Raw genomic sequence first — 15,209 nt, forward strand, 5'->3', positions numbered from 1 at the left:
GATTGGCCCAGGACAGCTAAGTCCCAGAAACTTGAGCTCTCTCTTCTTTTGCCTTGCTTCTAATGCTGTTTACAAGAATTGATGGTTCCATTTTTTCCATTGTCTTTTGTAAATATGAATGTGATGTGTTGTACTGAAACAAAAGAAAATCGAGTACACATTAATTTCAAATGAGGGTGAGGTCTTTCTGGATGGTAGTATAGCTAAGAGTACGAACTAAACTTAGACTATATGGGTTCAAATCCTGGCTCTGCCGTTTACTAGCTAAGTGACTTTAGGCAACTCAGTCTTTGTGTTTAAGTTTCCTCATTCATAAAATGAGGATAAGAAGAGTACCTACCTCATAGGTACTTATATTTAGTGAGTTAATGCAAGTAAAGCACTTGGAAGGTGCCTGCTCTATATGAACTATTATTAAGCATGGGCTCTTATTATTGTTGTGTGAAGGAATGGCAACATAAGGTCTATGTTGACCTCCTAGTCTATAGTTTGGAGTGAGAAAACTGGCAGGGAGGGGAAATATACCCTAAGACACGTTGTCATCAGTTGGGTGTTCATGAAAAAAAAAGTATAGCTTCCTAAATCCTGCCCCTAGGGTGTTCTCTTGCTCAATATGTGTTCTCCAATATTCTGATTAATAGGGCTATGAACCCAGTCTCCAACGTGTAGCAATGTTCTTCAGTTAAACTGCTGTTTTTGTGATAGACTATGGAGGCATCTCCTCATATTTATTTAAAGTACTGTGTTAGTAAACAGTGCAGAAATATTTCTAGGCCACATAGACTTCCATAGCGGAATGTAATTAGTGCCATTCATCTGCTAATCAAACATGTATTTGGCATTTGGAAAACAAATTAGCACCGTTCCACACTAGGTGATGCAAGATTTCCTTGGAGAGTCTGGCCCTCTTAATCCTTTAATTCAAACCTGGGAGCAATCAACATGCTGGCTCCAAGACAAAGTTATGCAGTGAAATGCAGATGCCTCCAAAGGTAGGTTAGCTTCCCCTTTCCAAATATAGAGTTCCAAGGTAATAGAATGCCAGTGAAGCTGATTGGCTGAGGGCATGTCTGAAGAACCACACAGGATTAGTTCAAGAGCCACCTTACCTAAGTTTAAGTTCTTTTAAGTGTCTAAGCCAGACACCGGAGGTCTTGTCGAAGGCCTGTTCTGAAAATGTTGGTGTTCTTATCTCCTAGGCAGGCTCACATATTTTTAATAGGCCATGGCTTGCATCACTAATGTTTTCATCAGCCAGTGTAAAATAAATCCATTAGTCACAGTGTCCTTCATGTGATAATGATATTTAGAGCTCATTAAAAAGTAATTGTAGCCACTTTCCCCTACTTTATCAGCAGGATTCAGCTGGTGATTTGATGATCCGAAACATCCAGCTGAAGCATGCTGGGAAATACGTCTGCCTGGTACAAACAAGTGTGGACAAGCTATCAGCTGCTGCAGACCTGATTGTAAGAGGTATTTGGAGTTTTGTTGTTTTTTTCTTTCTTTTTTTTTTGTGCTTAAAATATTTTTGTGATATCTACTCTAACACAGATTTCTAAAAACCTCAATGGTTTAGAATTACGGGGAAAGGTCAGGTAGGAGCTGAACATTTTAAACAGTGGTGAACAGTGTACAGAAGTTTTGTATGCATCTGTTTCTCATAGGAGAGTGTCAGAAACTGCCCTGAACAAGTTCAGTTTCTTTATACTAAAAATAACTCCTGTGAGTGAGTGCTTCAATTATTGCTGATGGAGTTTATATGACCTTCTAGAGTAACTTTAGATTAACCAAAACAAATGGCTTAAAAAGAAATCAGACTGTGGCTTTTATGTTTCATTTGGGCTAAACCAAATTAGTGTTTTTAGCCACTGATGTAACAGCAGCTTAAGTAAAATCATCACCAGGCCTAAAGTTAATAGTGCTGTCCAGTCCTAAAGTATGGCTTTGGAGGGTAATACCTCATGACTGCCTAGGTTGTAGTAAATAAGCTGAGGGTTGATGCAAAAACAAAATTTATGAGAGTCTCTTTGGTACTACCAACCAACATGGCCTAACTTGACCCTAACAGCTGTGAACACCTCGCTGAACCGCACCAATTGACTAAATCCCAAGCCTAACCAAACCAATTTTTAATGGAACAGTAAATGGACTTTTAAAAGAACATTTTCAGAGATACCACCTCACCCCCACTAGAATGGCTCTGATCAAAAAAACAAAAAATAACAGGCATTGGCAAGGATGTGGAAAAGTCAGAACCCTCTTCCATTGCTGGTGGGAATGTAAAATGGTACAACCGCTGTGGAGAACAGTTTGGCAGTTCCCCAAAAAGTTGTACATAGAACTGCCATATGACCCAGCAATTCCACTCTTAGATATATACCCAAAAGAATTGAAAACTGGAGCACAAACAGAAACCTATACACCAATATTCATTGCAACACTATTCACAGTAGCTAAAAGGTAGAAGCAACCTAAATGTCCATCAACAGATGAATAGATAAACAGTATGTGGTATATACACACAGTGGAATACTACTCTGCCATGAAGAGAAATGACATCCTGATGCATGCCACAACATGAATATACCTTGATAACATTATGCTGAGTGAAGGAAGTCAGTCACAAAAGGACAAATACTGTATGATCTCACTTACATGAAATAGGCAGGTATATAAAAAGCAAAGTTTATTAGTGGTGGTGGGGGTTGTTGCTTACGGAGCACTGAGTTTATGTCAGTGGTGATAGAATTATTTGGAAAAGGATAGCAATAATGATTATACAACATGAAGAATGTAACCAATGCCACTGAATTGCACGGTAGAAATTGTTGAATGGGCAGATATTTTCTTTTGTTACGTTTTAGCACAATAAAAAAAAGGAGAAAGAATATTTTAAAATGAAAATTAAATTCTCTGTGAATCTGTATACATACCAGAATCAAACCTATGCTCGAGGTTCTTCTAAAGTATTAAAAGTGAGGCCAAACAAGAGCATCAAAGTAATGTGGTTAGTGTCTTCTTCTGAATTCAGAGTTGTTGGTGTTGAGGCACCTTTGACCAGCTAGTTGGGCCCAGAGAAGATCTTTGAGTGCGAAAGAAGTAAAAATCCACGATCTCAGAATTGGAGGCAGGGTGAATCTGACTGCACAGAGAACAAGGTATTATTGAAAGCAGCAAAAGTGTTGTTATATCCTCCAGGCATATAGTAGGAGAAAAATGTGTGGGAGTTAGCAACCTAATTGTCAAGACGGGTTCATGAAAAATAGCTTTTACATTGTGTCTGCTTTGATTCCTCCTTAAATTATCTACAAGCCTTTCCCAGTAAAGGTGTGGATAAGGGCCAGGCAAAAAAAGAACTTACACCTGGGTAGATTTTCCTATAGAATAAGTTATGGAAATGTGTTTATTTCCATTTTAAAATACAACAGAGCTGGTCTGCTCTACCCTGGGGAACAAAAGAATTCTATTGCTGAGAATTTATCCTCTATTTAATTAGGATAATGTTCAGATCAGCGGTTTAAACACCAATAAATTAGACTAATAAATATTTAAATCAGTAATACTTGAAGTTCTTAAATGATATTGTATACTTCATTTCACAGAAAATAACATTAAATACCAAGAGGAATTTGCAAGCGTAGTCTAAAAGAAATTCTAGTCTAATCAGTTAATAAGGCCAATAAATTAATATGCCATTTAAAGCCATAATCTTACATTTTTATCGCCTCCAGCTCTGCCCTTGTAACTTTTCTGCATACCCACAAAGAGGGGGAGGCAGCAATACATTCAGCTGCCCTTGAGAGAATTTTGTATTTGAAGCTAGGATAGCTTTGGGTCTTTGCTTTGGCACCATTGATCTCTGATGGCTGCCGTATTTAATCTGTAGGACTTTAATGTCAGCTAGAAAAGTAAGGTGGGAAGGCTACCCTTCTGTGAGCAAGAAGCCGAAACTCGGGTATCCAACCAGTGTTACCCCTGCCATTGCCTGTGACAAAAGCTGCAACAAGCGCCTGGCCAAGTTATCATTTTGTTCAGAGGCTAAACGTTGACACACTCTCATTTTGAAAGAGGGACCAACTTCCCCAAAACAAAGTTGGTAAACAGTCTGTAAGGTCATGTTTTCACACTGGTGGGGGTGGGTGGCAGAAAGATAAACAAGAGCAAGCAAAACAATGAGATCACCATCTTGGCTCCAATGCCCAAATTCATACACCCCTTCCTCTCCTTCTTCTTCGGTTACCAACAATGGGTTCAGATCCTTCCTGTCAATTTAATTCTTTGGGAAGTTTGGAGAAGAACAGTTGTCTCTTTGTGGCAGTTCAATTTTAGAGGTCAAAGAAGCATCCATAAAGAGAAAGGACGAGAAGGCTGAGATGAGAGAGCTGGAGAGGAAAAAGTAGACTATACTGACTTCTGGACTTTATCTGGTTAATAAGAATCCCAAAGACCAAAGGTTACCCCAACTCTATCTGGGTGGCATTAGACTGACATGCTGAAATGTCACCATGGAAAATTAATCAGTTTCAGCCTACAGATTGCCAGAAATTTCATTCGGGTGTGGGAGGGAGAAGATAAATTTAGTCTCACCTGTGGGTCTATAAAAATGATTTTTAGAAAAGGAAAGAGAAATTTAGGGGATCACATAAAGTGTACAGAAGTCAATCCCAGAGCAAAGTCTTACTTCAGGAAATTGCCAGTAACTTTTCACCATCCTGTTAGGGTCTCTTTTTCCACACCCCCGTGACATGGCCCAATAGTATTTTGGCAGCACATTTGATTGCTGTATTGGGGATTGACAAATCCCCCCTAGGAATATCTCTTTATGCTTGTCTAATGGGCATGAAGTTTGTCATTATGTCACTCCTCACAATCACCTTCTCTCCTGAGGCGGTCAATTGCCGCTTGTTAGAAATGCATTTAACTGCCTGGTAAGAGGTTTTCACGTTCAAAACTAGTCTAGCTTTGAGTCTTTACTCTGGCTCTGTTGATATTTTGTGTTTGCCTGCCAACTGCTTTCCATCCCTCTGTTCCTTTATGATTTCCAAGCCTTCATTTAAATCCGATTTCCTCCCTTTTAAATGGTTTAAGTACACAGGCAGAAACAATGAACATCAGGAAAACAAGTAGAAAAATACAGGTATAATTTGCAGAAACCATAAACAAGGGTCTTTAGATTCTAGCCCAGTTTTGAAATTACTTTGAAGAAGCGAGAGAGTCTGGTGACTCTGGAGCACTGGCTGTTTTCACAGCAGTTCCCCTCACTCATGGATGTGTCCTCATATTTGGTGCTGGGGGAGAGAGGGAGCTTTAGTAATTACAATACAGCCGGAATGTGCAGAGCAACACCGCCACCCGCGAGGTTCTGAAGCCACTCCTGGCCAAATCCACATCCTCAGTGAGGAAAATGACCATCCCTGGTGAATTGTAATCATTATGAATTTAGAAGAAATGTCTGTCTTGTTTCAATACTGTATCCCCAGATAACGGGGGCGTTGGAGGTTCAGTGGTAGAATTCTTGCATGGGTCCCCATGCGTTGGGGGCTGACTCAAGGGCAGCTAACAGCAACATCCCCAGATAACAGTGGCTGATCCACAGTAAAAATCAGTTGTCATCAGGTGGGTTCCAATTCATGGCGACCTCATGTGTTGTGGAGTAGAACTGTGCTCCATAGGATTTTCATGGGTGTGATCTTTCAGAAGCATAGCACCAGACCTTTCTTCCGAGGTGCCTCTGGGTAGATTTGAACTGCCAACCTTTTGGTTAGCAGCCCAGTGCTTAAACATTTATACAAGTCACGGACTCCTTGATTCATAATGTTGTTGTTATGTACCATGAGTCGTTTCCAACTCATAGCGACCCCACAGGACAGAGTAGAACTGCTATAAGGTTTCCAAGGCTGTAATCTTTATGGAAGCAAACTGCCACATCTTTCTCCCATGGAGCAGCTGGTAGGTTTGAACTGCTGACCTTTCAGTTAGCAGCCGAGTGCTTAATCACTGAGCCTCCAGGGCTCCTTTTGATCCACAGTCGGAAACCATAAATAGGCAATGAATGAATTAATGAATGTGGGCCCTTGTGGTACGCCAATAGTCTCTCTTGGCCTCTGGAATAAATATTCTATTGTACTTTGTTTGCCTATTAGTTTTTCCCGTTATACCATGAGCCTCTAGAAGGAAGGGGCATGTCCCATTCACCTCTGCAATTTCAGAGCCCAGCAAAGTGCCAGCACCTAGTAAAAGGATTTGACAAGTGAGTGACTGTGAGTGGATAAATAAATGATTGAATAGGCCAGTGCCTTGAATCACTTAATTAGACATTGGTTACACACTGCTCCAATTCTGATGGTCTTTCTCTTTCCCAGGTCCCCCAGGCCCCCCAGAGGCTGTGACCATAGATGAAATCACAGACACAACCGCTCAGCTCTCCTGGAGACCCGGGCCTGACAACCACAGCCCCATCACTATGTATGTCATTCAAGCCAGGACTCCGTTCTCCGTGGGCTGGCAAGCTGTCAACACAGGTACCATCTTGGATGCCAGGTGCTGGGGTTGCTTCAGGGGCTTTGAAATTATGGATAATGGACACAGCACTGTGGCAGAAGCCAAGGGACATCCAGGTTCTCATCCAGATGCAGCCACAAATGATACATGATGGCAGTGTTCCCCAGACTTCAGTCAATTTCATGCCACCTGCACTATCATTTATTTGGTATTTTTCTTTATATCAGCTCACATTTTTGTGTTTTTTAATTTGTCCTAAGCAATAACATCTGTGAAACGACAGCCTGTTGTGCTGGTTATGTTTTTTCCTTAACACATGTTAAAAAGTGCATTTGTTATAAAAATAAAAGGCACCAATCTGTATGTTCCTAAAGTCATTTTGTATACCACTAGTGGTATGCTTGGGAGTGGCACAGTGGTTAAGTGCTTGGCTGCTAACTGAATAGAACAGTTGATGGTGTGAACCCACCAGCTGCTCCAAGGGAGAAAGATGTGGCAGTCTGCTTCCATAAAGACTACAGCCTTGGAAACCCTCTGGGGCAGTTCTACTCTGTCCTATATGGTCACTATGAGTCAGAATCAACTCAGCGGCAACAGGTTTGGTTTTTGTTTTTTTGTTTTGTTTTGTTTTTTAGTGGTCTGCTTTGGGAAGCAGGAGCTTAAGCTCATCTACAATCACGGGCTTTGTAAAGTTTATGTACTGCTATCAAGAAACTAGTGACTAAATGGAGCTCCTTGACTTGCTGCCCATTTTTATAGATGGATAAATTTTAGCATGAAAAGGTGCGAGTTTTATTTCTATTTAAAAACACTTGAGTTGACTATACCATCTCTGCCTCTGCCATTGCCTCCAAATTGACTCATTTTGTTGTTTTATTTAGGTTTCATTTTGGGGAAATTGGACAACAAGTAGTTATTGCAAGCAAAATACACACGCTCTAGTCTCCAACGGGAGCGCAGGTGGCACAGTGGTTAAGAGCTAAGGCAGCTAACCAAAAGGTCAGCAGTTCCAATCCACCAGCCGCTCCTTGGAAACCCTATGGGGCAGTTCTACTCTGTCCTATAGGGTTGCTATGAGTTGGCTCTCAACTGGACAGCAATGTGTTTAATTTCGTTTGGGGTCTCCAGTGACTGACTGTTGGCCTTGATGTTTGAAGTAGAAATAAATGGAGTGGTATGTCCAGTTGTACGCAGTTCAAATGATTCATGTTGATCTTAGCAACCACGTTTTCTTTTTTTCCTTTAAGCTTGTCCAACTTCAGAAATGAGTTTCTGTGTTTCCAGCTACGATCACTGACTTTCTGCTGAGTCACAGGAATGTTTTAGGGAGGAAAGATGGGAAAAATCTGAAAGTTAGGAGATAGGAGTTCTAGTCCTGACTCTGTCACCTTCCCTCAGAAGATCTTTGTTAATCAGCAGATCTCTGCACATCTTCATTTTCCTCTTCTGTTAAATGGACGCGATAAGAATTGTTTAAGACCCAAAACACAAATGATTTGAAAGCATTTTTAAAAATAGAAAGTACTGTATTTCTTGGATTTTCTCACTGCACTGTGAGTAGATGTTATTATTATCCTTATATAATAATGCCCTGGTGGCATAGTGGTTAAGTGCTATGGCTGCTAACCAAAAGATAGGCAGTTCGAATCCAGCAGGAGCTCCTTGGAAACTCTGTGGGGCAGTTCTGCTCTGTCCTATAAGGTTGCTGTGAGTCAGAATCAACTCGATGGCAACAGATTTGTTTTTTTGTTTTTTTTTATAATGACAAGGAAGCTGAGACATGGAAAGGTTAAGCAGTATGGCCAAGGTCATTTAGCTACTAAGTGTGGATTCAGTAATAGAATCCAAGTAGTCCCATCTGCAACTGATCATGGGGGTGGCTCAGGACCAGGCTGCATTTCATTCCACTGTGCATGGGATGGCCATGAGTCAAGGGCAGACTCAACGGCAGCTAACGACAGTAAGAAATCTGACTCCAGGGCCCATGCTCTTAGCTTTTGGAACATAGGACAGTGTAAGTGCTGCTCAAGCAGTCTGGCAGCCACTGATGCCTAGTCACACCATATGATGTCCTCAGCTTTGCCACTGGGCACCACCTCCCGTGAACCTTCTGAGCTCAATGGAAATTCTTCATGGTAATCAGTTTGAAAATCAAAAAGTGGTTCAGTGAGCATGAAAGCATGTCAGGATCATCATGGCTTGTAGCATCGAGCAATGGATGATGTCCTCTTGTGAATGAATTCTTCTCTAAATATTGCTGGATGAACATGCATATCCTACCTCCCTGACTCTCATTTTTTTGTTCTTCACGGGCTATCCCTTTTATGTTTGCAGATTCTTTAGATATGCTAACATGGTTCATTGATAGTATATTGTGGAACTATAGCATTATAACTCTATAGTTATGATAAATTATAGAGTTTGAGCTATGGAGTCAAACAGAACCCATTGCCATCATGTCGATGCTGACTCATGGCAACCCTGTGTGTTTCAGAGTACAAGTGCACATAGGGTTTTCATTGGCTGTAATCTTATAGATCACTCGGCCTTTCTTCTGCAGCACCACTGGGTGGATTCGAACCAACATTTTGGTTAGTAGTTGAGCACAAATTGTTTGCACCACTCAGGGACCATAGTTATAAGTTGTAGAGTTTGGGCTATGGAGTCAGACAGAGGAAGGTGCAAATCCAAGCCCTGCCCTTTACTGGCTATATGACCTTGAATGAGCCACTTAGCCTTTCTAAGACACATTTTTCTCATCTATAAAAAATGCAGATAATAATTTTACCTTATTCATAGGATAGTTACAAGAATTAAAGAATATGCCTGACACTCCATCATAAATGCTAAATACAATGTTAAATGATAAAGGTGGTAACAGTAATGGTTACAGTCAAGTAGCTTTGGGCCTTGAAGACACCATATGTTTTATGATGCCGTCTGCTGGTATCTAATTTGAGTTTATTCATTTAGCATACACAGTGCTGGGGTTACCTCTCTGTGACAGCTGTTTGTGCAGCTGCTATCAGACCACCTCCAATGCCTTGAATACAGTAATGGCGATGATGACATATGGAAGTTCCTAACTTCCTAACATGGTCTCTACATTTGTTTTCGGGAATTCTATGAAACATGCCCACCTTTTGATGTCTTGCAGTCCCTGAGCTCATTGATGGGAAGACATTCACAGCAACCGTAGTGGGTTTGAACCCTTGGGTGGAATACGAATTCCGCACAGTCGCAGCCAATGTGATTGGGATTGGAGAGCCAAGCCAGCCCTCAGAGAAACGGAGGACAGAAGAGGCCCGTGAGTAGCACCCCGGATACAGATGGTCTGTCCCGGTGGCTGCTGTTCTTTAGGAAAATGTTTTGAATTGTTCCTGCTCTTTAGCCCTAGTGAGGCTCTGCATTAGCACACTCTTCCCCTAGAATGATTATAATGATTGGAAATCAGGCCAGTATGCAGCTTAACAGGCAGTGAGATTCAATCAAGAGTTAAGTTCTCCCTCTTCACTGAGTCCATTGTATAGAGAGAGACACACTGTGATGTGCTTAGTTCTCTGAAAAGCCAAACTCTTTCCTCATTGCTTCATTTGTCACCAAGATTATCCTAACAGGATTATTAGGAGAAAAAAAAAATCTACATACCACATTGCAAATGAAGTCATCTCACAGAAATCGCTAATGAGAGAATAAGTACGTCAGGCATGTTCGCTAAGATTTTCTCAGCATATACGCCATTCCTAGGAGCTAACATTCAGAACATCCTACCAATTCCCACAAGACCTCTCAGCAGTTTAGTGTGCTCCTCTGTGTACACAGCTTGAACACGCATAGGGAGAGAGTAAAATAAATTCATCTGGGTCAGTTGTACTTTTACTTTTTTCACCTGTTGTCTGGGGTGTGTTCCTAGCTGTGGTCAGGCCCAATGTATGCTGAAGGAATAGCAAGGCCCCTAAGCAAATGGGAGCTCTGACTCTACTCTTAGAAAAAATCCATGTAGATCTACTTCATTAACCAAAAGGATACGTATACACACTCACCAGCTACATACCCACAACCAGACATTTTAAAATTCTGTCTAGAATCTTTCATTTACATGATGATAATGTAACTAATCCTATGCTTTCTTCCCCTCTCCCTCAACCCATAATTTAATTCCTCTTAGCAATCCTGAGGAAGAAGTTAGCATAATTTCCCCTCTGTACAGAGAAAACTGGGGATCAAAGAGGTTAAGCACAGTCAGCCAGGGGTCAACCTATGCCCACCCCTTCCTTTGACACCCAGCTCAAAACTCACCTTCTTCCCAGGAGCCACCAGCCCAGCCCTGCCTTGAGCAGCCTGCTACTTCAAAACCACTGCCCCTCTCCCTTCTGTCTGCACTACACTGTTGTTCGCTTGTCCATGTTGCTCTGTAATTGTTCTGCATGTGCTGTCTTGCGCCCTAACTGGATTGTAAGGTCTGTGCAGGCAGAGTCTGTATTGTCTGTCCTTTGTGTACCACCGCACGGTTAATAAACGCCTAACCACGCATGAGAACCAGAACCTCAGTCCTTTTCTCGTCCCACTGAACCCCTGGGCCTCTAGGGACGGAGCTGGATGATGGGCCAGACATGTCAGATAACGCGTGTACCTTGTCAAATGGGAAACAGGTAATTAAGAGCAATTTCCTTGGCACATTTCACTTTCTCAGGCAGAGGCAGTAGGCCCTTGATGACTGTCTTCTGATCTCAAAAGGCAAAGGTCTGTGCATCTGAGTATTTGTTTAAAGTGAATCACTTCAGCCAGGCAAACTTCCTGGCGCTCATTTGCGTTTGCCACCTGACGTAACTTGTGTTTTGTCTCCTGCACAGTCCCTGAAGTCACCCCAGCTAACGTCAGTGGTGGTGGAGGCAGCAAATCTGAGCTGGTTATAACCTGGGAGGTAAATGAATCAGAGAACCAAATGAACATCCGTTAGTCTAGGTGGTGTCATTATCTTCCTCCATGTCCAACATAGCTGGGAAGTTTCCTCCTCTGCTTCTAACAGCCCATATCCATCTGAGTACAAACACTCCCTCTCATAGCTGATGGCTGGCAGGAAAACACGGTGCTTGTAGATCAATTGCAGAGGCAAGTTCTAATTCAATTCATCATGGGGAAGGCAATCATGAACGGAAAGACAACACAAGTGAAAAATATATATATTAAAGATGGCTGGTTCAGAGAAAACCAGTTTTTCTTTTCTTCCTGAATTGCTGCATGGCCAGTTGATTTAAAACATCTCCCAACAATAAAGTCAGTGTACCAACTGGATTTCCTGGCAATCAGCTCTGCTGCCAGCGCCCTGGGTTATGTGGGATTTTTTAAACAACCTGGAGCAAAGCTAGTCACCAATTTTTTACAAACTGCTTTTGGGAGAGGAGATGGGAACTTTATAAAGGGTTCTTGGTGTTTTTGAAGGATTCTTAAACAATGGCCCCAGAAATTAAATTCTTTCACTCGCCCAAAGCCCCAGCAGTGAAAGAAATCACCCACCCTCCAGCTGACCCTTCAGCTCAGAGATGGAAGGTCGTGCCTGAGCCGGGGTGGACTGTACTTCTTCCATGGGATCTTCTGTCTTGTTTGCACTGGAGGAAGAGTAGTATTAGATGGTACAGGGGGGAGAGATGGAAATGTTTTCTAGATCAACTGTCTCGTTTCTTTCATAGTCATTTCCAACTAGTTCAGAACTGGATGTGCCCCATCCAAGAGCCAGGTTCTCCACTACAGATTGTCATTTAGTTTTTTGACCCTGTCACCTGTCCAATATCTCATGAATATCTAAGGTAGAGTGATGGCAAGCCCCAAATTTAAAAGACTCTTGGAAAACCCCTGAAATAAGAAAGTTGGGGAAGAACATAGAAAAGAATGTTCAAGGCGGGGCGGGGAGGGAATAAAACAATTTTAGCATTTGAATCAAGCCACTGTGATTTCTGAAGATCACCTCCTCTCTTTACCAGACGGTCCCCGAGGAATTACAGAACGGTGGAGGCTTTGGTTACGTGGTGGCCTTCCGGCCCTATGGCAAAAAGAGCTGGATGAAGACAGTGATGGCCTCGGCTGATGCTTCCAGATACGTGTTCAGGAATGAGAGCCTGTCCCCCTTCTCTCCCTTCGAGGTTAAAGTGGGCGTCTTCAACAATAAAGGAGAAGGCTTATTCAGTCCCATCACAACGGTTTATTCTGCAGAAGAAGGTACGGTTTATGTTATTTAGATGTGTGATTTTTCTTTTTTTTTTCAGTTCTGAGATGCAGTTGATTTTAGGACGTGCAATCAATTTAACACTGGGCAATAAATTGAAAGCATATCTTGCTTGACAATAGTATAATGTAAAAAATTAGGTTCATTATCTACCACTAACCTCTTGGAAAAATAGCATCTCCCCTGTATATGGAAACAAGTGGCTATCCCACACGAATTCCATTGCTAGGGATCAAAATTGTAAGTACTGTGTAAGATCTTTATATCTGTGTCTATGTTATCATTACTTTAAAAAGAATTATACTTACATTTTATTTTCTCCCTTTAAGTGAATATCAAAATATAATTTGCATTTCCTATCACTTTTTATTTTCATAAACCATATTGTACTTATAATTTATTCTAATTTATTAAAAAAGATTAAGTGGTGATGCAGCAAGTTTGTTCTTGTTGTGGTCCACTGTGTCATCATGCTCAAAGGTTCTTGCACATTGTCACTGCCTCTGCTCTACCCCTGCTCTCAGAATGCCTCTCACACGGTCTTTGTTGCCACTGGAGTTCAACTCTGTGGTTTAAAAGGCGATGTTCAGAATGAGACTATGTTAAAACATCTCAAAGTTGAGTCAATGATTTGCAGTCTAATAAATTATTCTCCCCAAATAGAGAAATCCACCCTTAGACTCTGTGGCCCTCCATGATATAACCTTTGCCTCTCTCATCAGCCTCAACTCTTGCTGCTTGTCCCTCCAAACTCCATGCTCCAACCTTGTCCAAAGAATTGGCCATTATTCAAACAAGCTTCAGCCCCTTGCACATGCTTCAACTTCTGTTACCTGTCTCTATCTTACCCACCTTGTAAATTCACACTCATCCTTCAAGCCTGAAGTTGAACAACCAAAGCCTTTGCTGAGTTCCCCAGGCCCTAGAGTTGAGTAAGCATTTCTCTTACCTAGAGTATCTTGAACATTCCTCTATCATAATTCTCATCCCACTGTATTATAAATTTTGAGTTTTAGTTTTATGTCCTCACTAAGCTGTTTTTTTGAGGGAATGCCATTTGTTTTTCATCGTTCTGTCACTAGTGTCTGATTGTGCGTGACGCACACAGACACTTAACAAATGCTGAATTAATTAACACGTAAATAGAATCATGTATTGTTATGGACAGACAAGACCTCGTAGGTCTTCTTGTTCAACATTTCCTGGAGCATGACATGTATTCCAGAGGGAGTACACAAGTTGACTCTAAATGGTACTAGATGAACTATTTAAAATATTTAATAGTTATGTATTGATTTTGATTGGATTAGAAAAATACAGCTATCATATCAAACTCAAAATTTCATAAACTTTATTGCTTAAGACATGGCTAAACTAAACTTTTCTTAAGACTATTGAAAGGAAAACATTAACAAATAACACATAGCAGAAATCTGGCAAAAAGAACTGAAGTTTGGGAAATAGTCTTGGTCTAGCCTATTTTTTGCTACTGAGGATACTGAGACTCAGAGCGTATAAGTGACTTGTCCAAGATCATGCAGCTTATGGTGTGGAACTGAACTGGCACTCAGCTGTCCTGAATCTTAGTCAAATCAGTTGACTGTTCTTTCTCACTCTTCTCTCATTCTCATAATCCAGTGACTACAACTGCCTATAACCTATGACACATACTAATTAGGACAAATGTACCGTAAGGAAATTGCTGGCTATGAAAACTTGGTGCTTAAACTTAAGTATCCTTGGGTTACTTTCCTTCCAGTTCAAACTAAACCAGTTGTGGTCGAATTAACTTCAGCTCATGGCAACCCCATGTGTGTCAGAGTAGAACTATGCTTCATAGGGTTTTCAATGGCTGTTTTTTCAGAAGTAGATCACCAGGCCTTTCTTCCGAGGTGCCTCTGGGTAGACTTAAACCTACAACCTTTTTGTTAGCAGCCAAGTACATTAACCATTTTCACCACCCAGGGACTGTACTCCCAAAGATCTTGGATAAGTCTGTTCCCCACCACCACCACCACCACCCGCTCCAAGCTGCTAACACTGCACCTCTGTAAAATGGGTATTTTGATCACAGTCATTAAAGGCAATTCTATAACCACAGATTTTTAGTACCTTATGATGTCACTATCTAGAAGCTAACTGTGATACAGCTCATAGATAGAGTAATAACATTTTCCATATTCATCTGCAGAACCCACCAAACCACCACCCAGCATCTTTGCCAGAAGCCTTTCTGCAACAGACATTGAAGTTTTCTGGGCCTCACCCCTGGAGAAGAATATAGGACGGATACAAGGTTATGAGGTAGGCAAGAGATATGTTCCTTGGGTCTAGAAGAGTCCACACTCCTCAGGAAGGCCTCCTAGGTATACTCTAATGGGGAAAAGACCCAAATACCCACTTAGAGCCATTTGTTTTAGAGGCCTGACTTACAACTGAGTGCTAATGAAACCACTGAATGTTCAGCGGTGAGACTATCCTT

General features: G+C 41.4%; 1 protein-coding gene across 1 annotated transcript in view; it reads left to right on the forward strand.

Moving 5' to 3' along the window:
- Positions 1-15,209, forward strand: part of LOC101340595 (contactin-4) — a 580,334-nt gene that overhangs the window by 549,206 nt on the left and 15,919 nt on the right. Inside the window, exons 13-18 of the mRNA XM_004368276.1 lie at positions 1,356-1,476; positions 6,366-6,524; positions 9,662-9,811; positions 11,358-11,428; positions 12,486-12,720; positions 14,919-15,031. Coding sequence (XP_004368333.1) covers positions 1,356-1,476; positions 6,366-6,524; positions 9,662-9,811; positions 11,358-11,428; positions 12,486-12,720; positions 14,919-15,031 — 849 coding nt within the window. The remainder of the gene's footprint in view (positions 1-1,355; positions 1,477-6,365; positions 6,525-9,661; positions 9,812-11,357; positions 11,429-12,485; positions 12,721-14,918; positions 15,032-15,209) is intronic.

Source organism: Trichechus manatus, unplaced genomic scaffold (genome assembly GCF_000243295.1).
Source record: "Trichechus manatus latirostris isolate Lorelei unplaced genomic scaffold, TriManLat1.0 scaffold00001, whole genome shotgun sequence".
Taxonomy (NCBI): domain Eukaryota; kingdom Metazoa; phylum Chordata; class Mammalia; order Sirenia; family Trichechidae; genus Trichechus; species Trichechus manatus.